At 52.6% G+C, this 27,112-nt stretch overlaps 2 protein-coding genes across 12 annotated transcripts in view; both read right to left on the bottom strand.

Annotated features, from left to right (window-relative positions):
* Positions 1–27,112, bottom strand: part of KALRN (kalirin RhoGEF kinase) — a 270,877-nt gene that overhangs the window by 30,033 nt on the left and 213,732 nt on the right. For 6 of the 10 annotated variants that reach the window (XM_040439928.1, XM_040439933.1, XM_040439934.1 and 3 more), the window contains 14 exons: positions 24,666–24,758; positions 21,811–21,947; positions 19,723–19,789; positions 19,536–19,639; positions 18,728–18,797; positions 17,833–17,919; positions 11,380–11,472; positions 11,247–11,297; positions 10,832–10,909; positions 10,233–10,418; positions 8,473–8,644; positions 6,209–6,447; positions 5,024–5,271; positions 2,213–2,312 (listed from right to left, as the gene is read on the bottom strand). In XM_040439928.1, coding sequence (XP_040295862.1) covers positions 2,213–2,312; positions 5,024–5,271; positions 6,209–6,447; positions 8,473–8,644; positions 10,233–10,418; positions 10,832–10,909; positions 11,247–11,297; positions 11,380–11,472; positions 17,833–17,919; positions 18,728–18,797; positions 19,536–19,639; positions 19,723–19,789; positions 21,811–21,947; positions 24,666–24,758 — 1,725 coding nt within the window. Of the gene's footprint in view, positions 1–2,212; positions 2,313–4,414; positions 4,850–5,023; positions 5,272–6,208; positions 6,448–6,906; positions 6,991–8,472; positions 8,645–10,232; positions 10,419–10,831; positions 10,910–11,246; positions 11,298–11,379; positions 11,473–17,832; positions 17,920–18,727; positions 18,798–19,535; positions 19,640–19,722; positions 19,790–21,810; positions 21,948–24,665; positions 24,759–27,112 lie in introns of those variants that run through there. The other 4 variants (XM_040439929.1, XM_040439931.1, XM_040439930.1 and 1 more) reach the window with 4 other exon arrangements.
* On the bottom strand, positions 11,428–16,779 carry LOC121007756 (loricrin-like). Of its 2 annotated transcripts, XM_040439941.1 has the most exons (3): positions 16,769–16,779; positions 11,774–14,307; positions 11,428–11,520 (listed from the first exon to the last, which is right to left on the bottom strand). In XM_040439941.1, the coding sequence occupies exons 2-3, from the start codon at positions 13,005–13,007 to the stop codon at positions 11,486–11,488; spliced, it is 1,269 nt and encodes a 422-aa protein (XP_040295875.1). In that variant the 5' UTR covers positions 13,008–14,307; positions 16,769–16,779; the 3' UTR covers positions 11,428–11,485. The 2 variants fall into 2 exon arrangements, with proteins under 2 accessions (XP_040295875.1, XP_040295876.1); XM_040439942.1 differs by lacking the exon at positions 16,769–16,779 and having other exon boundaries at positions 11,774–14,700.

Below are 27,112 nucleotides of genomic sequence, written 5' to 3'. Positions count from 1 at the left end.
TGGTGCAGTCACTGTGTACATACATTACTTATCCTGTACTGATCCTGAGTTACATCCTGTATTATACTCCAGAGCTGCACTCACTATTCTGCTGATGCAGTCACTGTGTACATACATTACTTATCCTGAGTTACATTCTGTATTATACTCCAGAGCTGCACTCACTATTCTGCTGGTGCAGTCACTGTGTACATACATTACTATTCCTGTACTGATCCTGAGTTACATCCTGTATTATACTCCAGAGCTGCACTCACTATTCTGCTGATGCAGTCACTGTGTACATACATTACTTATCCTGAGTTACATTCTGTATTATACTCCAGAGCTGCACTCACTATTCTGCTGGTGCAGTCACTGTGTACATACATTACTATTCCTGTACTGATCCTGAGTTACATCCTGTATTATACTCCAGAGCTGCACTCACTATTCTGCTGATGCAGTCACTGTGTACATACATTACTTATCCTGAGTTACATTCTGTATTATACTCCAGAGCTGCACTCACTATTCTGCTGGTGCAGTCACTGTGTACATACATTACTTATCCTGTACTGATCCTGAGTTACATCCTGTATTATACTCCAGAGCTGCACTCACTATTCTGCTGGTGCAATCACTGTGTACATACATTACTTATCCTGTACTGATCCTGAGTTACATCCTGTATTATACTCCAGAGCTGCGCTCACTATACTGCTGGTGCAGTCACTGTGTACATACATTACTTATCCTGAGTTACATTCTGTATTATACTCCAGAGCTGCACTCACTATTCTGCTGGTGCAGTCACTGTGTACAGACATTACTTATCCTGTACTGATCCTGAGTTACATCCTGTATTATACTCCAGAGCTGCACTCACTATTCTGCTGATGCAGTCACTGTGTACATACATTACTTATCCTGAGTTACATTCTGTATTATACTCCAGAGCTGCACTCACTATTCTGCTGGTGCAGTCACTGTGTACATACATTACTTATCCTGTACTGATCCTGAGTTACATCCTGTATTATACTCCAGAGCTGCACTCACTATTCTGCTGGTGCAGTCACTGTGTACATACATTACTTATCCTGTACTGATCCTGAGTTACATCCTGTATTATACTCCAGAGCTGCACTCACTATTCTGCTGGTGCAATCACTGTATACATACATTACTTATCCTGTACTGATCCTGAGTTACATCCTGTATTATACTCCAGAGCTGCACTCACTATTCTGCTGGTGCAGTCACTGTGTACATACATTACTTATCCTGTACTGATCCTGAGTTACATCCTGTATTACACTCCAGAGCTGCGCTCACTATACTGTGTACATATATTACATTACTTATCCTGAGTTTTTCCTGTATCATCCTGCGGACCCCATACATTTACTTTGGGGGCAGCAGATTTCTGACATGCATGGTCCAAAGATGCAACACGGGGAGGAGGCTGGAAACATTACAGGACACAATGACAACATCAGGGACTGCGGAGGGAGAAGCCGGGACACGTAGGAGCAGCGTCCATGCACCCAGTCCACAGCCGCACTCACAATGAAGCACATGATGGGGCAGCCAATGGAATTCTGGGGGAACCCAACTATGGACACAATGTTTACAGGAGGAGAAATGTAACATTTGGGACAAAGGAACAGAAGACAATGTAACGAAGCTCCTGTGATGGGGCATCAGGAGAGACAGGACTCAAACAAGGGACAATTTGTAACTGGTGTAAAGGTAAACTGGTTTAGTTGCCCATAACAACCTATCAGATTCCACCTTTCATTGTTCAGAGCTCCTTTGGAAAATGAAAGGTGAAGTCTGATTGGTTGCCATGCAGTTAATAAATGTCCCCCTCTGCCACATAGGGATCAGTGCTCCGCGGGGGCGGGGTCAGGTCATGGTCTTACCTCCTAGTCATTAGCCTTCACAGACCACACCCACTACCAGATTAGTCTGTTAGAATCTAATCCATTGTGTCACTGGAATATCTGTCTGTTAACCATTCGATGCCTGGAGATCTCACACAGCAATCAGCATGCAGTGACGGCTCGTGTCATATGCAAGATAAATAATATAATCGTATAAAGTGCGATACAAATGAGCGCCATGCAAAGTCCTGCAGACATGAAGAACAGAAATGGCATAAAACCTGCGTCCTGCGGGAGGAGCGGGATGTGGTGAATTGACCCGCGGGGTCCAGCTCCTTACTCACTTTTACCTTGCTGCCCAGACCCTCCATGGTTTTACACTGGCCGTTTGCCTCCTTGCCGTCCCGTTTTCTCATGCGGAGCGTGTGCCAAGAACATGACTTCCTGTTGTACCAAAAAACGCACCAATCAAATAGCAGAACTGAAATGAGAGCGAAGACAGGGGGCGCCGTCCACACAGGGCAGGATCCTAATGAGGCTCAGAAAACACTGCAAACGTCATGCAAGTTAGAGGGAGGCACGAGGCGCGGTGGAGGCTCCAGAGCCTCATCTGACACCGGGCGTATCGCAATCCCATCATATATAAGAATACATAAACCTAAATCCACAGCAGCCAATCACATCTCTCTATCCAGGGTTTGGGGCTGGTTGGGAGGTAACCGGAGTATTTGGGGGGTGCAGTCTGATCAGTACAGATTTGGGGGGGGATGCGTCATCTGTTACCGGAGATGAGCGAATTGCTTCACCCGAAATGGGAGGAGTCAATCATCTCTACGGGTCGATCCACACGTTACGTCCACCTGTGATACTGCAGCAAGTGAATACACCCAGGCGTGAACCTCAGAGCTGACAATTCACTCCTCCAATGACCGGAGAAGACAAAAATCACTGAAAACTATTGGGCCATGGCTCCCGCTTTCTCGGAGGCGGTAAGTATTTGCCCCCCTGCACATTCTACCTCTGGGAGCAGATTTTATATAATAACATCAAAAATTAACTTTCCTATAATTAAAAGACAAAAACCCACGTGTCCGAGGTTCCTGGGAAGGAAGACACATTACTGGGGGTAAACGAGGGGCGCACATGGACCTCGTCTCCTGAAGTGTCCAATATTCGATCTTATACTAGAGCTCGTGACCTCATTGTCTACAACCTGATGACTGTGGCTGGTGGCTTCTGATCATCCATCTAAGCTCCTTATCTCTTCACTCCATCATCTCTTCTAGGAACCTCAGAATTCTACATCTTCTAGTGTCTTATCACCTCACATTATGTGTTCTAGAACCCTAACTTCATGTGTTCTAGAACATCAAACATCACAGCACGTGCTCTAGAACATCAAGAACATCTAGATCTCTTTCTGCCCTGTAACTTCTTGTCTTCCATGCAGAAGAACCTCATTGTTTTGGCCCATCGTCTTCGATCATCTCAGCACCATGACTTCCAACCTTCACCCAAGTCTTCTTATCCGTCATCACCCCTCTCTATAAGTACTAGAATGTCACCATCTCATCATATCCCCCCATAGCTCTAGATTCTCATGCCTCCTAATGAGTTCTAGAGGTTTATGTGTTCTAGATTCTCATCATCTCTATGGGTGCTAGATTAGTTATTCCCACAAGTTCTAGATAATCTCTCTGATGTGTTCCAGATCCTCCTCATCTTGCTCCTCATCTTTTAGTCCCACACTTCTCCTCACCATCCACACCCGGCCCTTCCGACCATCCCACCTCCTCTATCTGCTGCCCTAGAGATATCAGGCAGACAATGCCCGGGGCTCTGGTATCAGTGTGGGTTCTGACCCAGAAGAACTGTTAGTGGAAACACCATGCACCTCGTGCCGATCTATCAGACATTCCCGGAAACGTAGAACTTCATGTTAAATCTTCACATCACAGCAAATCAGAAATGTGTGCGAGGCGACTGTGCATCAGCAGTGAGAACCTCGGACTGGAGATCAGGAGGTGACAATTCCAGGCACAGATAGAAGCAATATCTCTTCAGGGGCTGGCAGCGTCCTGCATCATCTTGAACTTCCAGATTTAAAGGGGACCTCCAGGATTACACAAGTGGAGGATGGACTATAGGTGGTCTGAAGGCCTGGTCCATGGATGCTGATCCTGAGGTTTTTTTTTTTAATGCAAATGGAGGGCACTTTGCATAATCCTGGACGACCCCTTTAAGTACAATATGTGGGAATAACCCAAGTCTGACACACATTCCAGGGCAAGGGTGCAGCTACAGGGGGTGCGGAGGAAGCAGGTGCCCCGGGACCCCAATGCCTGAAGGCCCGGTGCCTACAAATGGCCTGTGGTAGATCCGGGCCCGGGAGCCACATGTTTCCTTCTGCTCCAGAACCTCCTATCCATGCTTGTTAATAATCTAACATTTTAAAAACAGAAATTCCACAAATTAAATGGAAAAACAAACAAAAAAAAACATTAAAAAAAACATAAAAACTTCTGGTGCCTCATGACACATGGCGATCCTGGTGAAAATTTATTTTACATATTTAAAATAGTACATTTAAAATTATTAGTTACAATACAGGTACAATGATGAACATTGTGACTAGCATCATATTGCACGATCGGACGCCATCGATAGGACTGAGGTTTCTTTTTTTCTCTCTTTTTGTCTTTTTTTTTTAAATAGTGCAAAATACTTTATACAGGAATGTACTGGGGGGAGGGGGGCCCAAAACAAAATATCTTACAGGTGACCGGGAAACAGAAAATAAAGTCCAAAGAAAACGGGAAACATGGCCGCTGTACAGAGGATCTCCGAGGAGCCTGGCTCAGTCCACAGTCTATCAGCAATTTACAGTATGGTCACATGGCACATAGTCCGGTCCGGGGGGCGTCCGCGCTCGAGGAAGCCGCCTCATCTATACAGAACTCGTCTTTACCGTTTACAGGTTTCTGTACAATTATTAACAAAAAAAATAAATCATACAAAAAAAAAATTAAAAAAAATAAGGAGCGTCCTGCGTGGCGCCGGCCGCAGGCTCCACATTCAATTCTTCTTCCAAAAGCTGTGAAAGAAACCAGGAGAAATTCCCTATACTCCACACACTGCGCCCGGTCAGCACTTACTTGATGCCTCTGTCGTTACTGTCTGCAGAAGGTTTTGTAATTTGCCCCAAAATGGAGCCAGGGATCCAGCCTTCGGCTGCCGGCGAGTGGTCGTTGGATGGCCGGTAGACCAGGAACATGTTCTGCTGGTTGATGGCCAGGACTTGGACAATTTCCCCTTGGTAGACGCAGATCTCGTTCTCCTTCAGTGCATAGTAATCTTGTGTAACAGCCATGGAGGTGGTCCCGTTACACCCGGCCAGCTCGTTCTGCGGGGGCGGAACAGGAGGAGTAAATGATGTGAGCTGCCCAGAAGGAACAGGATTCCCACCCTCCCCCTAATAGGACCTTTACTGCACCAGAAAAGTGTCGCCGTGAATGCCCACGAAGCCCCTGCACACATCAGATCGCCAATGGAGCCTTTTTTGGACTGGCACATAAGGGGGCATTTTTGTACTGGCACACATTCTAAGGAGACATTTGATCTGCATGTGGCACTAAAAGTTTTTTTTTTGTACTGGCACAGGTCATACGGGAGCATTTTTTGGATTGGCACACATAAGAAGGTATTTTTGTACTGCCACACATTACAAAGGGGAATTATTACTTCTGGGGGCAAAATGAGGGACGTTATTACTATTGGGTGCACTGGTACAGAGAATGATTACTATTGGTGGGACTTTTGGGATGACCCTTACATTGGGAGGCACCTGGCACAGGACACTATGTTTACGGCACTATAAGGGGCACTATTTGCTGGGCACAGTCATTTTTTAGGGCACGGTGAGCTAATAATTGTTGAAGGGGGCACTATCTATGCAGTACCAGTACTTTCAGGGGGATTATCTGTTTCAGGGGGATAGTACAGTATTGGAGGTGGCAGGATGATGGAAAAGTAGTTGTCAAACTTTGAAAGAAATCATCATGGTGGTCTGGCCTGAAGGAGAAGATGAGGACGTCATGGGATGTAAGCGGTATGAGGCGCTGTGTTACCCTTGTGTTCACGGTGAGACATCCCCTTTAAGGGATTCATTGTATCCTTGGGAGATCAGCAGCACCAGAGACGACTGGCATCTGCTTATCTCCATGCTCGGCTGAGACGGCCGCTCTCATGATGTGTGATATGACAGGGGCTTCTTCCCATCACAGTCTATAGGTCGGGGGCCCCCACAGGACGAGACCCCGAGCAGCCGCCCCATGGATTACCTGGCTGCAGTCGTACTTCTCTGCGGGCTGGTACACATCATACCCGGGGCTGCCGTTGGAGGTAGGTATTATCCTTTGCGGTAATGACGGATTCCGGGACGGGAGGTTGACGCATTTTTCGGAGCCCATGGGTGTGGTGGAGAGGGGTCTGCTGCTGGGGGTGGGCGCCCGGCTGAGCTGCGGCTTGGTCATGGCAGCGTTACTTTCCTTGCGCTGGTATTCTATCGGTGATTGTAGCGCTGCACGCGGCACAGAGAAGAGCGGCGTCACGTCACATGATCACCAGAAACGTTGCGACAAATAACCTACTCTCTATGTACTGGGAGCGAGGGATCAGCGGCCGCCAGGAGACGGCACAAACACTATCCCGTCCAGCACAGCTGCAGGGGTCATTAAAAAGGGAGGGAAACTGACACACTGTAACGAGCTCTGCAGCTGTGTCCACTGTATCATCAGGACGGGACATCAGCCTCTGAGGCAAATAAACAACGAGCATTCCCATTTACTGACAGTAAGCAGAGATCTTAAAAATGTAAAAGAAAGGAAACAACTCTCATACCCTTATAAACCTAATACTTCTCACAGCTGAGGGCTTGTTACAGTGTAGACAACCCTCTGTGAGCAGCACAAATCTCTCCTGTTTGCTACAATGTGTCGGTGCAGGTAACAGGTATCAGTCTGGAGCCCAGGATGCTTACCTCACAGAGGATTATCTAGACTGCATACAACTGTAACAAACCCTCAGCTGTGAGATGTATTCAATCGGGAAGGTCTTTCAGCTTCTGGATATAAACAAAAACATTCTTATTCACTGACACTGCTTGCTGTCACTGAAGGCAAACATAATTGTTTACCTTGAGAGACCTTGACCCGGACCTGAACTAATACTTTCCACACAGCTGAGGGGTTGTTACAGTGAATTAGCAGCCGCACAAATCTCTCACATGTATTGGTCTCTGGGCTCATCGCTCCAATCTACATTGATACATGGGAACAACCCCAGGAGTAGTTTTCTATCACTGACAGCAAGCAGAGATGTTGAAGAACCTCGGCCCGGTCTGTGAGCATGCAGTGACTACAGGCAGACGCGCACTCCACGCACATGGCACACGCGCAGTAACAGGTTAGTATGAAGAGAGCGACTTACTGGGAGGAGGAGGGGGCGGCGCAGCCGTGGGAGGAAGAGAAGCGCAAGAGTTAACAAGACACTGACAAAACGAGAGGAGCAATTAACACATTCATCACTGAGAGGCTGACCCCGTAGACAGTCCCATTAACCCTTCACATCCTGGCCCCCAGCACAGGAGATCACCCAGCTTTCCCAGACCCCTGATCGGCTGGTCTGCCTTTCCGAGGTCTGGGAGATGCCTGACACCATGTGGGGCTGTTATGGTGGCTGTACTGGTTGTCACTCAACGCAATACAGCGCGGCCGGCGAGTGAGGGGTTAAGTCACCGCCATCCGTAAAAGTGCAAAACAATAAACTGAGAAAAAAGCACAAAATGAAGAAAAAGCAACCAGCGCCAATGTGACACCCAGGTGTGCATCCCATATCACCTACCAGTCTATACACAGTCCGCCCCATCACCCTATAGTCTGCACGATTATCCTACAGTCCGGCCACTCACCCTGTAGTCCATTCTATTATCTTACAGCCCGCCCCATCACCCTACAGCCCGCCCCATCACCCTACAGCCCACCCCATCACCCTACAGCCCGCCCCATCACCCTACAGCCCGCCCCATCACCCTACAGCCCACCCCATCACCTTACAGTCCGCCCCATCACCCTACAGCCCACCCCATCACCTTACAGCCCACCCCATCACCCTACAGTCCACCCCATCACCCTACAGCCCGCCCCATCACCCTACAGCCCGCCCCATCACCCTACAGCCCGCCCCATCACCCTACAGCCCACCCCATCACCTTACAGTCCACCCCATCACCCTACAGTCCACCCCATCACCCTACAGTCCACCCCATCACCCTACAGTCCGCCCCATCACCCTACAGCCCACCCCATCATCTTACAGCCCACCCCATCACCCTACAGTCCGCCCCATCACCCTACAGCCCACCCCATCACCCTACAGTCCGCCCCATCACCCTACAGTCCACCCCATCACCCTACAGCCCACCACATCACCTTACAGCCCACCCCATCACCCTACAGTCCGCCCCATCACCCTACAGCCCACCCCATCACCCTACAGTCCGCTCTAGTACATCTCTGGCCCCGCCCATCCCCTCCCTTCAGCTCACCGTTCAGGAAGTCTCTCTGGGTCTCCAGCACTTGGCTGATGTCCTGCACCCAGGCCTGCGTGATCTCGGCGTTGGCGGCCTGGAGAATGACCCTCTCGGAGGTGTCTCTGCTCATCAGAGCGAATTTACAGGGATCGTTGTCCATGTTCTCTTCCAGGATGAGGTAATTCATCTGTAGGAAGGATGAGACGCTGTGAGAGCGCAAGAGGAAGTGCGGAGAGTGCGAGCAACGGCGTGGGGGAGGGCGCCGGCCCAGGACTTGGGGGATATATTATTCCACTTGCTCCAGTGTGCTGGTGTACGCAAAATGTGAGACTTTGTCTGCCCAAAAAATTTTGCCCAAATTTTACGTCTCTTTCTTTTTTTTTAATTATGGACAGATTTACTGTATAATTTACACCAGAGACTCGCGGACATTATAATAAATGTACCACAGTGAGCGAAACTGGGAGGACATGACACCAACCCAACCATGGCTCAATGACATCCCTGAGGAGGAGCTCCATGACCCTGGGGGGGGGGGGGAGCTTCAAGAGGAGGAGCTCCATGACCCTTGGGGGGGGGGGGCTCCATGACCCTTGGGGGGGGCTCCATGACCCTTGGGGGGGCTCCATGACCCTGAGGAGGAGCTCTCTGGGGCGGCACTCTATTGGGAGGAGCTCTATGACTGGGGCGGCCCTCTATGGGGAGGAGCTCTATGACTGAGGCGGCCCTCTATGGGGAGGAGCTCTATGACTGGGGTGGCCCTCTATGGGGAGGAGCTCTATGGCTGAGGTGGCCCTCTATGGGGAGGAGCTCTATGGCTGAGGTGGCGCTCTATGGGGAGGAGCTCTATAGCTGAGGCAGCACTCTATGGGGAGGAGCTCTATGACTGGGGTGGCCCTCTATGGGGAGGAGCTCTATGGCTGAGGTGGCACTCTATGGGGAGGAGCTCTATGACTGAGGTGGCACTCTATGGGGAGGAGCTCTATGACTGGGGTGGCCCTCTATGGGGAGGAGCTCTATGACTGGGGCGGCCCTCTATGGGGAGGAGCTCTATGACTGGGGTGGCCCTCTATGGGGAGGAGCTCTATGACTGAGGCGGCCCTCTATGGGGAGGAGCTCTATGACTGGGGTGGCCCTCTATGGGGAGGAGCTCTATGGCTGAGGTGGCCCTCTATGGGGAGGAGCTCTATGGCTGAGGTGGCGCTCTATGGGGAGGAGCTTTATAGCTGAGGCAGCACTCTATGGGGAGGAGCTCTATGACTGGGGTGGCCCTCTATGGGGAGGAGCTCTATGGCTGAGGTGGCGCTCTATGGGGAGGAGCTCTATGGCTGAGGCGGCCCTCTATGGGGAGGAGCTCTATGACTGAGGTGGCGCTCTATGGGGAGGAGCTCTATAGCTGAGGCAGCACTCTATGGGGAGGAGCTCTATGACTGGGGTGGCCCTCTATGGGGAGGAGCTCTATGGCTGAGGTGGCCCTCTATGGGGAGGAGCTCTATGGCTGAGGTGGCGCTCTATGGGGAGGAGCTCTATGACTGAGGTGGCGCTCTATGGGGAGGAGCTCTATGGCTGAGGTGGCGCTCTATGGGGAGGATCTCTATGACTGAGCCGGCGCTCTATGGGGAGGAGCTCTATGGCTGAGCCGGCGCTCTATGGGGAGGAGCTCTATGACTGAGGTGGCGCTCTATGGGGAGGAGCTCTATGACTGTTCCGGCGCTCTATGGGGAGGAGCTCTATGGCTGAGCCGGCGCTCTATGGGGAGGAGCTTTGCGCCTCACCTTGATGCCTCTTTTAAACATGTATCCCGGGGTGGAGGAACCTTTCCGGAGAAGTTCACTGAAGATGACGATCTGCTCGAACAGGAAAACCCTCCTCTCTTTAGGTCGAGACTGGAGACCAGATTCCTGCTCAATGACGAAGAAGGTGTCCTGCTGGAGGAGTTTGCCCTGGGCGGTCAGCTTACCCTGGAGGGAAGGAGCGCGACATTAAAGACGATATATACACATGTAGATGGCGCGGTGCTCCGCCACCAATGTCACAGTAATACCAGCGCCCACCAGCGGGGGCAGCCACTTCCCTCAGGACCTCATTATTGGCAACAAATAGAAACTATCTTGCACAATCTGCCTTCAGCGAGGCATCGCGCTCCCCGGCGGCTCACACCTCATGCGGTAACATTACACAACTGCGCACGCCCAGCCTGACGACCGGGAGCTGAGCACAAACCTGTCTTGCCGGTAATAACCAGACTGCTAATGTACCAAAAACACCGCCGTGTGTGGTGAGCTCACCGCAGACATTACATAACAGGGAACATGCATACTGAGGATACCCGCAGGGAGGGGCGCTAGTATTTATACAAGACCACCGGCCTCACCTCGAATCCCTGCAGCCGCCCCAGGTTCATCATGTCGTTGCAGCGTTTCGGTACAAGGCACATTAACTCCACGGCTTTCTGTGACAGGAGGAGATAAAACATCGGGGTGGTCAGCCATCAGGAGTCACCGCTCCTTTTCACTGTGTCAGTCTTCACTGAGGCGCTTTCATTTTATTCATGAGCTAGTACACTCAGGATGATCAGGGTTGTAGTTCTCCCATCAGGGAATGGAATTCCAGGAGGGCTCTATGAGGGGGACCCGGCACAGGAAATGGGGGGCCCTGATGGGACTACAAGATCCTTATTTCACAGGAATTTTCTGCCTGGACCCCAAAAATTCCCTACAGCAGAGGATGAGGGCGACAGGTTATGTCCAGCAGGAGGCAGCAGAGTACTACTTCAAGACGTGACTGACCTCGATCTCCGCGCACTCCAGACAGGCCTTCTGGCTGTACTTCAGAAAGTCCTGAAAGAGAGACAAGATGAGGACTGCGGCCTCCGGTCACCAGAGAGGACAAGGCGCGCCTGCGGCACGGCGGGGGGGTTACCTTCAGCAGCAGCTGGTACTTAGTGATCCGCTGGATCGGTTTAATGAGGAGGTCGCTGATCGTGAAGCGCTGGTTGATTTCCTGTTTCACTTCCTGCAAAAATCAGTTACAATATAACATTATTCATTAACTGCCCCCCCCCCACACACAGTGGACATGGAGGCCGCGGACGGAGGATGACCCCCACACACAGCGAGGCCGCGGACAGAGAATAACCCCCCCCCACACACAGCGGACATGGAGGCCGTGGACAGAGAATTACCCCCCCCCACACACAGCGGACATGGAGGCCGTGGACAGAGAATAACCCCCACACACAGCGGACATGGAGGCAGCGGACGGAGAATGACCCCCACACACAGCGAGGCCGCGGACAGAGAATTACCCCCCACACACACACAGTGGACATGGAGGCCGCGGACAGAGAATGACCCCCACACACAGTGGATATGGAGGCCGCGGACAGAGAATGACCCCCACACACAGCGAGGCCGCGGACAGAGAATAATTACCACACACAGCGGACATGGAGGCCGCGGACAGAGAATAACCCCCACACACAGCGGACATGGAGGCCGCGGACAGAGAATAACCCCCACACACAGCGGACGTGGAGGCCGCGGACAGAGAATAACCCCCACACACAGCGGACGTGGAGGCCGCGGACAGAGAATAACCCCCACACACAGCGGACATGGAGGCCGCGGACAGAGAATAACCCCCACACACAGCGGACGTGGAGGCCGCGGACAGAGAATAACCCCCACACACAGCGGACGTGGAGGCCGCGGACAGAGAATAACCCCCACACACAGCGGACGTGGAGGCCGCGGACAGAGAATAACCCCCACACACAGCGGACGTAGAGGCCGCGGACAGAGAATAACCCCCACACACAGAAAACATAGAGGCCGCGGACAGAGAATAACCCCCACACACAGCGGACGTGGAGGCCGCGGACAGAGAATAACCCCCACACACAGCGGACATAGAGGCCACGGACAGAGAATAACCCCCACACACAGCGGACGTGGAGGCCGCGGACAAAGAATAACCCCCACACACAGCGGACATAGAGGCCGCGGACAGAGAATAACCCCCACACACAGCGGACGTGGAGGCCGCGGACAGAGAATAACCCCCACACACAGCGGACATAGAGGCCGCGGACAGAGAATAACCCCCACACACAGCGGACGTGGAGGCCGCGGACAGAGAATAACCCCCACACCCAGCGGACAGAGAGGCCGCGGACAGAGAATAACCCCCACACACAGCGGACATAGAGGCCGCGGACAGAGAATAACCCCCACACACAGCGGACGTGGAGGCCGCGGACAGAGAATAACCCTCACACACAGCGGACATGGAGGCCGCGGACAGAGAATAACCCTCACACACAGTGGACATGGAGGCCGCGGACAGAGAATAACCCTCACACACAGTGGACATGGAGGCCGCGGACAGAGAATAACCCTCACACACAGCGGACATGGAGGCCGCGGACAGAGAATAACCCTCACACACAGTGGACATGGAGGCCGCGGACAGAGAATAACCCCCACACACAGCGGACGTGGAGGCCGCGGACAGAGAATAACCCCCACACACAGCGGACATGGAGGCATGAAGGTGTAAACAGCAGAGGCGTCACCCACAGGTGAGAGCAGGAAGCATCTGCGGCCCAGTATTTACCCATAAACGTCCCTAGGATGGGTATTAGGTCAGGTAAGTGTCTCCAGTTTCGTTACAGACTCGTTAGGACCCAGCGGTGCAGAAGCATGTGACAGTACATGAGGTGCGGGGTGGAATGAGCCGTTACAATGTATCAGGGCAGGGGTGGATGAAGAGGTCTACATGATGGAACCGGATCTGGGGCTAAATTATACTCTAGAGCTGCACTCACAATTCTACAGACTGCAGAGCTGAAATCTCTGCTGAAGACCAGCCGGACTCTCTGGGTCACGTCTCCAAGACGTTACCGGTCATGGCTCCCGGCAGCCCCTTCTCGACCACATGTGGAGGGACATGGGCGGCCCCTTCTCTGCACTGAGGCCACATGTGGAGGGACATGGGCGGCCCCTTCTCTGCACTGAGGCCACATGTGGAGGGACATGGGCGGCCCCTTCTCTGCACTGAGGCCACATGTGGAGGGACATGGGCGGCCCCTTCTCTGCACTGAGGCCACATGTGGAGGGACATGGGCGGCCCCTTCTCTGCACTGAGGCCACATGTGGAGGGACATGGGCGGCCCCTTCTCTGCACTGAGGCCACATGTGGAGGGACATGGGCGGCCCCTTCTCTGCACTGAGGCCACATGTGGAGGGACATGGGCGGCCCCTTCTCTGCACTGAGGCCACATGTGGAGGGACATGGGCGGCCCCTTCTCTGCACTGAGGCCACATGTGGAGGGACATGGGCGGCCCCTTCTCTGCACTGAGGCCACATGTGGAGGGACATGGGCGGCCTCTTCTCTGCACTGAGGCCACATCTGGAGGGACATGGGCGGCCCCTTCTCTGCACTGAGGCCACATCTGCAGGGACATGGGCGGCCCCTTCTCCTGATGAAAGAGATGCTCCCGTAACTCACAAAATAATGTGGACGAGCGAGGCAACAGAACCGCACGTAAAGAGATGAAAATGGCGGAACACGTGGAGGCGTCCAAGAGCCCAGCAGACAGAGTTTTATCGCTGTTAGGGTTCGGTGGCGCTGAGGGCACTTTCGCGGCTGCCGGATTCTAGCGCCCATTTGTCCGTTATGTAGAATACTTTATCTGAAATGTGTGTTTTCTGAACAAAAATCAAAAAGCGGTCGTGCGGAGAGCTTCGAGAATACGGATGCCTCTGTGTGGGGGGCGTTCATCGAGCCTCCCCTTCTTCCTCCCGTCCTAACCCCTCTATTCAGCCTCTGCGTGACGTCAGGATGACCTCCGACCCCAGCATACTCGCCCCCCCACTGCTCCAGAGATGCTGCCCCTCCTGCCCTTAGTCCTTGTGAAGCTCTTGCAGCCCCTCGCGCCTGCTCTGTGCCGGACCCCCATATATTATGGATGGATTATGGCGCCCCTCTTTCCTGTAGAGCGGAATTAGAATCTAAAAGCTACTGTAACTGGACCCCTCAAAATCTGTGGCCCCCCGACACTGGCAGACGCTCATGTCCACCGCTGGCTGCGCAAAGGGAATTTACCACTGGACGCTCTAAACTGAACTACGACCTCGACGATAAGAACGGGGGCTGCGGCGGACCTCCCCGGCCCCCACATAAGGCCCCATTCACACATCAGCAATTTCGTTCTGCATTTTGCCTAACGGAATTGCGCACCCATTCATTTCTATGGGGCAGCACGATGTGCTGCCCGGATACGGAATTGTGGACCCGCACTTCTGGACCCGCAATTCCGTTCCCGAAAAAAATAGAACATGTCCTGTTCTTGTCCGCAATTGCAGACGAGAAAAGGCATATTCTATTAGTGCCAGCGATGTGCGGTCCGCAAAACGCGGAACGTACATTGCCGTGTCCGTGTTTTGCAGATCCGTGGATCCGCAAAACACGTTACGGACGTGTGAATGGACCCTAACTGGAGGATAATACCGCCATCCCTCAGCCCCTCCAGACCGACACTGCGGCGTTCCTCGACTCCCTTCCTCAGAGCCTTGGACGCTCCGTAGACGGATCTGCACTTCCATAATTCCAACCTTGTCTCAGTAATCAGTTCTGATATTCAATAAAGCGCCGGACGGAGCCATTTCCCAAAGGAAATATTATCCGCCACAATTATCCCATAAGCGGGAACCGCGCCCGGTGCAGCCCGGAAGTTCTAGGCCCCTCATTACACGGACGTTATGCTGTTTGCAGAAGTTCTTGTGACTCGTTTGCTGCGTATCATCCCATTACGGGGGAAACCGACCAGGTGGGGTCTGTATGCAGCTGCCGATGTTCCTGGTCCGCAGAGACCTGTACAGCAGAGTCCTGTCCGCAGAGACCTGTACAGCAGAGTCCTTGTCCGCAGAGACCTGTACAGCAGAGTCCTTGTCCGCAGAGACCTGTACAGCAGAGTCCTTGTCAGCAGAGACCTGTACAGCAGAGCCCTGGTCCGCAGAGCCCTTGTCCGCAGAGCCCTGGTCCGCAGAGCCCTGGTCTGCAGAGCCCTGGTCCGCAGAGCCCTGTACAGCAGAGACCTGGTCCGCAGAGCCCTGGACCGCAGAGACCTGGACAGCAGAGCCCTGGTCCGCAGAGACCTGTACAGCAGAGCCCTAGTCCGCAGAGACCTGTACAGCAGAGCCCTGGTCCGCAGAGACCTGTACAGCAGAGCCCTGGTCCGCAGAGACCTGTACAGCAGAGCCCTGGTCCGCAGAGACCTGGACGGCAGAGACCTGGACCGCAGAGCCCTGGACCGCAGAGCCCTGGACCGCAGAGACCTGGTCCGCAGAGACCTGTACCGCAGAGACCTGGACAGCAGAGACCTGGACAGCAGAGACCTGGTCCGCAGAGTCCTGGACAGCAGAGTCCTGTCCGCAGAGACCTGTACAGCAGAGCCCTGGTCCGCAGAGACCTGTACAGCAGAGTCCTGGACAGCAGAGCCCTGGTCCGCAGAGACCTGTACAGCAGAGCCCTGGTCCGCAGAGACCTGTACAGCAGAGCCCTGGTCCGCAGAGACCTGTACAGCAGAGCCCTGGTCCGCAGAGCCCCGGTCCGTGGAGCGCTCTCAGGGGCCTTCTCTGCTTCTTGCTTTGGATGCAGAGGAGTTTGACAGGGTGCACTGGGGACACCTGAACGCTGACCTCAGCAAGTTTGGATTTGAAGGGTTTGCACAACCAGCCATCATGGTCTTGTATTCCTCGCTATCAGCAGAGTATTTTCCGCACAATCGCACCCGCCATCTTGAATTGCTGACCACGGTACCTAAGATCTTAGTACTCCTGATGGGTCAGTATCGAGGCTGAGGGGTAACTCCCAGCATCTGCAGCAGCCGTCTGAAGGAACAACCCCCCTCCATACTACAGATCTAGAGGACCGCTGCCGATACGGCATTGTGAGAATTGGAGACCGGTTCTGGGACAGACGCTTTACTCGTCACTCCTGATTATTTATTCCTTATCCAGCCTTTATAATAACCGAGGATCCGGCAGTGAACGGAGAACGTGTCGCCTCCTGACAGACGTCGCTCTGATCCTCTCCTCAGGAAGATCTCCAGGAGTTACACTGTCACGGCTTCTTCCATGGGAAATCAGAAAAATGGGGAAGGACGGAAGACCTCCCCGCCCGTCCTGATAAATGACCCCCCCAAAAAAATCTACATTCTCGCAGCCGCCAGGCTAGCGATCGGCAGGCGCTGGACTTTCCGTCGCGGATTCTTACAAGTTTTGCACCATAACTTTATTATGTAACGTCTCCTCCAGGATCCTGTAAAAAGAGAGGCTCCTCAAACCCGCGCTTTACACCGCAGATAACGCCGCGCCCGATACTCAAACTGTAATGGTGACATATTGTATGAAAGATCCCAACTGCTGCCGTCAGCCTCCTGCTTCAAATCAACAGGCAGAATAGTGAGTGCAGCTCCGGAGAATAATACAGGATCAGTACAGGATAAGTAATGTATGTACACAGTGACTGCACCAGCAGAATAGTGAGTGCAGCTCTGGAGTATAATACAGGATGTAACTCAGGATCAGTACAGGATAAGTAATGTATGTACACAGTGACTGCACCAGCAGAATAGTGAGTGCAGCTCTGGAGTATAATACAGGATGTAACTGAGGATCAGTACAGGATAAGTAATGTATGTACACAGTGACTGCACCAGCAGAATAGTGAGTGCAGCTCTGGAGTATAATACAGGATGTAACTCAGGATCAGTACAGGATAAGCAATGTATGTACACAGTGACTGCACCAGCAGAATAGTGAGTGCAGCTCTGGAGTATAATACAGGATGTAACTGAGGATCAGTACAGGATAAGTAATGTATGTACACAGTGACTGCACCAGCAGAATAGTGAGTGCAGCTCTGGAGTATATTACAGGATGTAACTCAGGATCAGTACAGGATAAGTAATGTATGTACACAGTGACTGCACCAGCAGAATACTGAGTGCAGCTCTGGAGTATAATACAGGATGTAACTCAGGATCAGTACAGGATAAGTAATGTATGTACACAGTGACTGCACCAGCAGAATAGTGAGTGCAGCTCTGGAGTATAATACAGGATGTAACTCAGGATCAGTACAGGATAAGTAATGTATGTACACATTGACCGCACCAGCAGAATGGTGAGTGCAGCTCTGGATCAGGTTGTAACCCAGGATCAGTAGTGAGTGCAGCTCTGGAGTATAATAATGTAATGTATGTACACAGTGATTCTATCTGTATATAAGGTGTAATAAAAGATTACAGGCTCACGTAGCCGCGGGGAGTGATTTGCTCAGTAATGTGACTGCAGATCTTTTCTTACCTCAAAGAAGGAATCGTACTCAGCGACTACGTATTCGGAGCGCGGTTTGTTCTGGCAGTATACCACGTACATGTGCAATTTTCTCTCCTGGATACGAAGAACACAAAATTAACAATACAGCACTGATGACATGACGCTGCTCTCTGGGTTTTACAATGTGGCGCCGCTTCTCTCCATATCTCCACTGTGATTGGGTTTCTTCAAATAATATGCCGAGAATAACCCTTTGCTGACTGACCCCCTCCCCATATGATACTGTGCAAGTGTATATGAATACAGGAGAGGAAAGACTAAATTACATGGGCCTATACAGACAGGACATAGGATGTAGCCATCAGAATAAAAACCTCCATTCTTTACACTGCAGGGTGTATCCATGAACTAGGTTTATATTAGCTTATATTACACAGTGACTTTACAGCTTTATAAAAACCATGTCTCCTCGATAACAGCTGAATAGCCCGTGCGATACTGACCTGGGACGAGCCGCCACCCCAAAGACTGCAGATCCCCCCTCCAATCTCAGACTGCCATAAAGTGCAGCCCTCGGCCCCTCTGACAACCAGAGCCTTCCAGTTAGGGCTCATGCACACGACCCTATGTATTTTGTGGTCTGCAAAAAAACGGATCCGCAAAAAATACGGATGACATCAGCGTGCATTCCGTATTTTACGGAACGGAACAGCCGGCCCCTAATAGAACAGTCCTATCCTTGTCCGTAATGCGGACAATAATGGCACATGTTCTATTTTTTACGGACATACGGAAACTGAATGCATGCAGAGTACCTTCTGTTTTTTTTGTGGACCCATTGAAATGAATGCAGACCGTAGGCAAGCCAAAAAAAACGGAAAGGACACGGAAAGAAAATACGCTGTATGGCGACTCCACTTACATGTTTTATGAAAAGCTGGGCCAGCCGCTCGGGCTCCGGGAGACATTTCTGCAGCTCCCCCAGGAAAAAGCTGAGGAAGAAAAGAATGAACAGTCAGAGAGGAGCCGGCGGGGTCCAAGGGGTTAAACGCGTCAAACATTCAGCAGTTCTGGGGAGGAACCCAGAATTAGGACGGGTTAATGACCAGAAATCGTCTTCTGTTTACATTTACATACACACAACCACAAGGAAACCACCATTCTTTACACTGCAGGCTGTATCTAGAGAAAATGGTGCAAAATAGAAGGTTCCTGTTTTACTGTGACCGGATTACGTACAGAAAAGTCTCCACCCCCGGCGAAGCCGAAACATGAACATCATTGCGGCAAATCATTGAAAACATGACGGGATTATGTGGAGCTCCCTATGAGCATGGCGGCCTCAGGAGGAAACGATGAAACAAGCGCGCAACGCGGTGGATCCGGAAATTGTTACAGTGTAAACCACTGGAACCACAACCCCCATCCTGCGGATCCGTCCTCTGCAGTGACGTCACGGTGCAGCGGTGCCGCTTTATTACAGGCGGTCGTCTTAATGAGTTCTTGTTGAAGGATGAAGAGTGCCAGGGAGCAACATTTATTAACCTCTTCCTCACTGGGACGTGGGCGGGGCAGCAGGGGACTATACCGCCATGTTCCAGCTGTGCCACTGACGCCTGGAGTCAAGTCTCCTCCAAAGGTCTCACACAGCCGGACATTAACCATATACATACACACACATACAGGTGCAGACGTGGCGCGGGATGAGCAGAGCTGAACGAGACACTTACTCTTTGTGCCAGTCGTAGATCTGGTGGATGTTACCAAACACGATCTTGTCCTTCCCGTTCATATCCTCCGATGTCCCTTTCTCTTGTATCCTGGGGATGAAGCCCTGTGCAGTGGAGACGAGGAGCCGCCATGAGCACAACAGACCCACAGGTCATCACCCTGTCAGTGAATAGAGCGCACACTCACCTCCACCACCACACCCAGGTTCTTCACGTAATCTCGCTCTGTTTGCACCAACTCATTTAACACAAACCTGTAGAAGAGAAGAGCAGAATGCCAAGATAAATGTACGAGGAAGTGGGCAGGAGGTAGAGGAAGTGGTTCAGGACGTGGGCAGGAAGTAGAGGAAGTGGTTCAGGACGTGGGCAGGAAGTAGAGGAAGTGGATCAGGACGTGGGCAGGATGTATTAGAGGAAGTGGATCAGGACGTTGGCAGGAGGTATTCAAGGAAGTGGATCAGGACGTGGGCAGGATGTATTAGAGGAAGTGGATCAGGACGTGGGCAGGATGTATTAGAGGAAGTGGATCAGGACGTGGGCAGGATGTATTAGAGGAAGTGGATCAGAGAGTGGGCAGGATGTATTAGAGGAAGTGGATCAGGACGTGGGCAGGATGTATTAGAGGAAGTGGATCAGAGAGTGGGCAGGATGTATTAGAGGAAGTGGATCAGGACGTGGGCAGGATGCATTAGAGGAAGTGGATCAGGACGTGGGCAGGATGTATTAGAGGAAGTGGATCAGAGAGTGGGCAGGATGCATTAGAGGAAGTGGATCAGGACGTGGGCAGGATGCATTAGAGGAAGTGGATCAGGACGTGGGCAGGATGTATTAGAGGAAGTGGATCAGGACGTGGGCAGGAGGTATTCGAGGAAGTGGATCAGGACGTGGGCAGGAGGTATTCGAGGAAGTGGATCAGGACGTGGGCAGGAGGTATTAGAGGAAGTGGATCAGGACGTGGGCAGGAGGTTGAGGAAGTGGATCAGGACGTGGGCAGGATGTATTAGAGGAAGTGGATCAGGACGTGGGCAGGATGTATTAGAGGAAGTGGATCAGGATGTGGGCAGGATGTATTAGAGGAAGTGGATCAGGACAAGGGCAGGAGGTATTAGAGGAAGTGGATCAGGACGTGGGCAGGAGGTATTAGAGGAAGTGGATCAGGACGTGGGCAGGAGGTATTCGAGGAAGTGGATCAGGACGTGGGCAGGAGGTATTCGAGGAAGTGGATCAGGACGTGGGCAGGAGGTATTAGAGGAAGTGGATCAGGACGTGGGCAGGAGGTTGAGGAAGTGGATCAGGACGTGGGCAGGATGTATTAGAGGAAGTGGATCAGGACGTGGGCAGGATGTATTAGAGGAAGTGGATCAGGATGTGGGCAGGATGTATTAGAGGAAGTGGATCAGGACAAGGGCAGGAGGTATTAGAGGAAGTGGATCAGGACGTGGGCAGGAGGTATTCGAGGAAGTGGATCAGGACGTGGGCAGGAGGCATTAGAGGAAGTGGATCAGGAAATAGTCGAGATGTATTAGAGGATCAGGAGTCATGCATGATATGAGGGTGGTGGTATTCCTGTGCAGCTGGCATAGCCAGGCCTCTGTCCCCTCTCCGCACACAATGGCTCCAGTGTCTCGGCAGAGATGTTATTTTCCTCTTTGATAGAAACGGCTTTGTTTCATTGCAGAAGAATTGCAATGAGACACAAAATGCTGCTGGCGCGAGGCCACCCCCGCCTCAAACCTCACAGGAGGGCAGCAGGGAGGGGAGGTGAAGGGCTGATGGGGGGGTGCAGGGCAGCAGGGAGGTGGGTGCAGTGTAGCAGGGAGGGGTGCAGGGCAGATAGGAGGGGGTGCAGGGCGCAGGGAGGTGGGTGCAGGGCAGCAGGGAGGTGGGTGCAGGGCAGCAGGGAGGTGGGTGCAGGGCGGATGGAGGGGGTGCAGGGCAGCAGGGAGGGGGTGCAGGGCAGATAGAAGGGGGTGCAGGGCAGCAGGGAGGGGGGTGCAGGGCAGCAGGGAGGGGGGGTGCAGGGCAGCAGGGAGGGGGGTGCAGGGCAGATGGAGGGGGTGCAGGGCAGCAGGGAGGGGGGGTGCAGGGCAGCAGGGAGGGGGTGCAGGGCAGCAGGGAGGGGGGGTGCAGGGCAGCAGGGAGGGGGGGTGCAGGGCAGCAGGGAGGGGGGGTGCAGGGCAGCAGGGAGGGGGGTGCAGGGCAGCAGGGAGGGGGGCGCAGGGCAGCAGGGAGGGGGGCGCAGGGCAGCAGGGAAGGGGTTGCAGGAGTCACTCACATTCGCCCCCTCAGAGCTTTCGCTTTCTGCTCCTCCTCGTGGTTCCGGGGGGCGGGTGGCAGGGACATCCCTTCATTACTGTACCCATCAGGTACAGAACTGGTCTGAGGGCTTCTATAGGGGCCGCCATCGATCGTCTGTGGAGAGAAGGAATGAGTCAGGGGGCTCATATCACAGAAGAGGACATGGGAGGCAGCGTATGGGGGTCTCCAAATCTACTGTACCCAGAAATCTGCAGAACACCAGATGGGTGATAAAGAGGGTGCAGCAAGCGAGGGCAGCTGCGTACGGGGGAGGGGGACATCATCAGACCTGGAAACAAATGCATGGGGACTACAACTCCCAGCATACTCTGCCTGTATGAACAGATGTAGTGTAGGGGATATGCAGATCCCAGGCTGTACACAGGTGTAGTATAGGTGACACAGCAGAGCCCAGGCTGTACACAGGTGTAGTATAGGTGACATAGCAGGGCTCAGGCTGTACACAGGTGTAGTATAGGTGACACAGCAGAGCCCAGGCTGTGCACAGGTGTAGTATAGGTGACATAGCAGGGCTCAGGCTGTACACAGGTGTAGTATAGGTGACACAGCAGAGCCCAGGCTGTGCACAGGTGTAGTATAGGTGACACAGCAGAGCCCAGGCTGTGCACAGGTGTAGTATAGGTGACACAGCAGAGCCCAGGCTGTGCACAGGTGTAGTATAGGTGACACAGCAGAGCCCAGGCTGTGCACAGGTGTAGTATAGGTGACACAGCAGAGCCCAGACTGTACACAGGTGTAGTATAGGTGACACAGCAGAGCCCAGGCTGTGCACAGGTGTAGTATAGGTGACACAGCAGAGCCCAGGCTGTGCACAGGTGTAGTATAGGTGACACAGCAGAGCCCAGGCTGTGCACAGGTGTAGTATAGGTGACACAGCAGAGCCCAGGCTGTACACAGGTGTAGTATAGGTGACACAGCAGAGCCCAGGCTGTACACAGGTGTAGTATAGGTGACACAGCAGAGCCCAGGCTGTGCACAGGTGTAGTATAGGTGACACAGCAGAGCCCAGGCTGTGCACAGGTGTAGTATAGGTGACACAGCAGAGCCCAGGCTGTGCACAGGTGTAGTATAGGTGACACAGCAGAGCCCAGGCTGTACACAGGTGTAGTATAGGTGACACAGCAGAGCCCAGACTGTACACAGGTGTAGTATAGGTGACACAGCAGAGCCCAGGCTGTGCACAGGTGTAGTATAGGTGACACAGCAGAGCCCAGGCTGTGCACAGGTGTAGTATAGGTGACACAGCAGAGCCCAGGCTGTGCACAGGTGTAGTATAGGTGACACAGCAGAGCCCAGGCTGTACACAGGTGTAGTATAGGTGACACAGCAGTGCCCAGGCTGTACACAGGTGTAGTATAGGTGACACAGCAGAGCCCAGGCTGTACACAGGTGTAGTATAGGTGACACAGCAGAGCCCAGGCTGTGCACAGGTGTAGTATAGGTGACACAGCAGGGCCCAGGCTATGCACAGGTGTAGTATAGGTGACACAGCAGAGCCCAGGCTGTACACAGGTGTAGTATAGGTGACACAGCAGGGCCCAGGCTGTGCACAGGTGTAGTATAGGTGACACAGCAGAGCCCAGGCTGTGCACAGGTGTAGTATAGGTGACACAGCAGAGCCCAGGCTGTACACAGGTGTAGTATAGGTGACACAGCAGAGCCCAGGCTGTGCACAGGTGTAGTATAGGTGACACAGCAGAGCCCAGGCTGTACACAGGTGTAGTATAGGTGACACAGCAGGGCCCAGGCTGTACACAGGTGTAGTTTAGGTGACACAGCAGAGCCCAGGCTGTGCACAGGTGTAGTATAGGTGACATAGCAGGGCCCAGGCTGTACACAGGTGTAGTTTAGGTGACATAGCAGGGCCCAGGCTGTACACAGGTGTAGTATAGGTGACACAGCAGAGCCCAGGCTGTGCACAGGTGTAGTATAGGTGACACAGCAGAGCCCAGGCTGTACACAGGTGTAGTATAGGTGACACAGCAGGGCCCAGGCTGTACACAGGTGTAGTTTAGGTGACACAGCAGAGCCCAGGCTGTGCACAGGTGTAGTATAGGTGACATAGCAGGGCCCAGGCTGTACACAGGTGTAGTTTAGGTGACATAGCAGGGCCCAGGCTGTACACAGGTGTAGTATAGGTGACACAGCAGAGCCCAGGCTGTGCACAGGTGTAGTATAGGTGACACAGCAGAGCCCAGGCTGTACACAGGTGTAGTATAGGTGACACAGCAGAGCCCAGGCTGTGCACAGGTGTAGTATAGGTGACACAGCAGAGCCCAGGCTGTACACAGGTGTAGTATAGGTGACACAGCAGGGCCCAGGCTGTACACAGGTGTAGTTTAGGTGACACAGCAGAGCCCAGGCTGTGCACAGGTGTAGTATAGGTGACATAGCAGGGCCCAGGCTGTACACAGGTGTAGTATAGGTGACACAGCAGTGCCCAGGCTGTACACAGGTGTAGTATAGGTGACATAGCAGGGCCCAGGCTGTACACAGGTGTAGTTTAGGTGACATAGCAGGGCCCAGGCTGTACACAGGTGTAGTTTAGGTGACATAGCAGGGCCCAGGCTGTACACAGGTGTAGTTTAGGTGACATAGCAGGGCCCAGGCTGTACACAGGTGTAGTTTAGGTGACATAGCAGGGCCCAGGCTGTACACAGGTGTAGTTTAGGTGACATAGCAGGGCCCAGGCTGTGCACAGGTGTAGTATAGGTGACATAGCAGGGCCCAGGCTGTGCACAGGTGTAGTATAGGTGACACAGCAGTGCCCAGGCTGTACGCATACACTTAGTGCTAGGTCCTGTCACTTACCATCTTGCTCCTGACCAGATTCTCTATAGCACTGACCAGCTCGGCGGCACTGGGCACCTCTGCCGAGCTCTGACGGGTCACAAGTAAGGAAGGCTGGAAGCCGCAGGCGTGCAAAAGCAGCGGGTTAGCAGCAGCCGACAGGAGGAGCAGCAGAGGAATCAGGCAGGGGCCGCGGGGGTTACAGGGAGAGAAAGCAGGAACAATGTTAGTGAGAAGAGACGCAGATGTCACCCCCAAACGGTCTCAGCACGCCCTGCCCCCGTGTACTAAAGTCAATATAATGGGTGGGGGGGTCACAGAGGGTCCTGGGAATTCCCCCAAATCACACATTAATGTACAAAACTAATGCGGTTTTCTTGCGGTCACCTGCCCCCGGCCACTGTATCTCCATGGTGGGTTACAGGAGGCTCCTCCCCCTCTGGGGCACAGGACAGGGCGACAGGCTCTATAGGTGGTTCATTTACACAAGAGGCGGCCGGGCAGTTATTTGGCCGCAGCGCAATCTGATTAGCTGGGAGGAGCAGCTATGAAATGATGAGGGTGATGATCTGTGGAGCTGCAGCAACGCACGTCCCATTACATTAGACTCGAGTCATTAAAGGGACAGTGTCCAGTCCTTATCACTGTGCAATGAAGTGCTGGCCTAGTCTGGATTGCACACAGAGGGTTTGTTACAATGAGCCAGTGACAATCCTGTGTGATCAGGACAGGCTTTAGGCCTCAGAATGTTCCAAATCACTGACAGCACTCAGAGGTCTTAACAACGAGGAAGAACTGAAACACAAAGCCTATTAGAAATCTGCCCTATAAACGGCGAGAGGATGACTGTAGGACAGGAGAATACAGTCTATTGCTCCCTGTTATCAGCCATTTCCGGGGAGAGGATGACTGTAGGACAGGAGAATACAGTCTATTGCCCCCTGTTATCAGCCATTTCAGGGGAGAGGATGACTGTAGGACAGGAGAACACAGTCTATTGCTCCCTGTTATCAGCCATTTCAGGGGAGAGGATGACTGTAGGACAGGAGAATACAGTCTATTGCCCCCCTGTTATCAGCCATTTCAGGGGAGAGGATGACTGTAGGACAGGAGAATACAGTCTATTGCCCCCTGTTATCAGCCATTTCAGGGGAGAGGATGACTGTAGGACAGGAGAATACAGTCTATTGCCCCCTGTTATCAGCCATTTCAGGGGAGAGGATGACTGTAGGACAGGAGAATACAGTCTATTGCCCCCCTGTTATCAGACATTTCAGGGGAGAGGATGACTGTAGGACTGGAGAATACAGTCTATTGCCCCTTGTTATCAGCCATTTCAGGGGAGAGGATGACTGTAGGACAGGAGAATACAATCTATTGCTCCTGTTATCAGCCATTTCAGGGGAGAGGATGACTGTAGGACAGGAGAATACAGTCTATTGCCCCCTGTTATCAGCCATTTCAGGGGAGAGGATGACTGTAGGACAGGAGAATACAATCTATTGCCCCCTGTTATCAGCCATTTCAGAGGAGAGGATGACTGTAGGACAGGAGAATACAGTCTATTGCCCCCTGTTATCAGCCATTTCAGAGGAGAGGATGACTGTAGGACAGGAGAATACAGTCTATTGCCCCCTGTTATCAGCCATTTCAGAGGAGAGGATGACTGTAGGACAGGAGAATACAGTCTATTGCCCCCTGTTATCAGTCATTTCAGAGGAGAGGATGACTGTAGGACAGGAGAATACAGTCTATTCCCCCCTGTTATCAGTCATTTCAGGGGAGAGGATGACTGTAGGACAGGAGAATACAGTCTATTGCTCCTGTTATCAGTCATTTCAGAGGAGAGGATGACTGTAGGACAGGAGAATACAGTCTATTGCTCCTGTTATCAGTCATTTCAGGGGAGAGGATGACTGTAGGACAGGAGAATACAATCTATTGCCCCCTGTTATCAGCCATTTCAGAGGAGAGGATGACTGTAGGACAGGAGAATGCAGTCTATTGCCCCCTGTTATCAGCCATTTCAGGGGAGAGGATGACTGTAGGACAGGAGAATACAGTCTATTGCCCCCTGTTATCATCCATTTCAGGGGAGAGGAAGACTGTAGGACAGGAGAATACAGTCTATTGCCCCCTGTTATCAGCCATTTCAGTGGAGAGGATGACTGTAGGACAGGAGAATACAGTCTATTGCCCCCTGTTATCAGCCATTTCAGGGGAGAGGATGACTGTAGGACAGGAGAATACAATCTATTGCCCCCTGTCATCAGCCATTTCAGGGGAGAGGATGACTGTAGGACAGGAGAATACAGTCTATTGCCTCCTGTTATCAGCCATTTTAGGGGAGAGGATGACTGTAGGACAGGAGAATACAGTCTATTGCTCCCTGTTATCAGCCATTTCAGGGGAGAGGATGACTGTAGGACAGGAGAATACAGTCTATTGCCCCCTGTTATCAGCCATTT

This window comes from Bufo bufo, chromosome 7, assembly GCF_905171765.1.
Source record: "Bufo bufo chromosome 7, aBufBuf1.1, whole genome shotgun sequence".
Classification (NCBI taxonomy): Eukaryota; Metazoa; Chordata; class Amphibia; order Anura; family Bufonidae; genus Bufo; species Bufo bufo.
The sequence above is the reverse complement of the archived record's forward strand: the minus strand, read 5'-3'. Positions and strand labels throughout refer to the sequence as shown.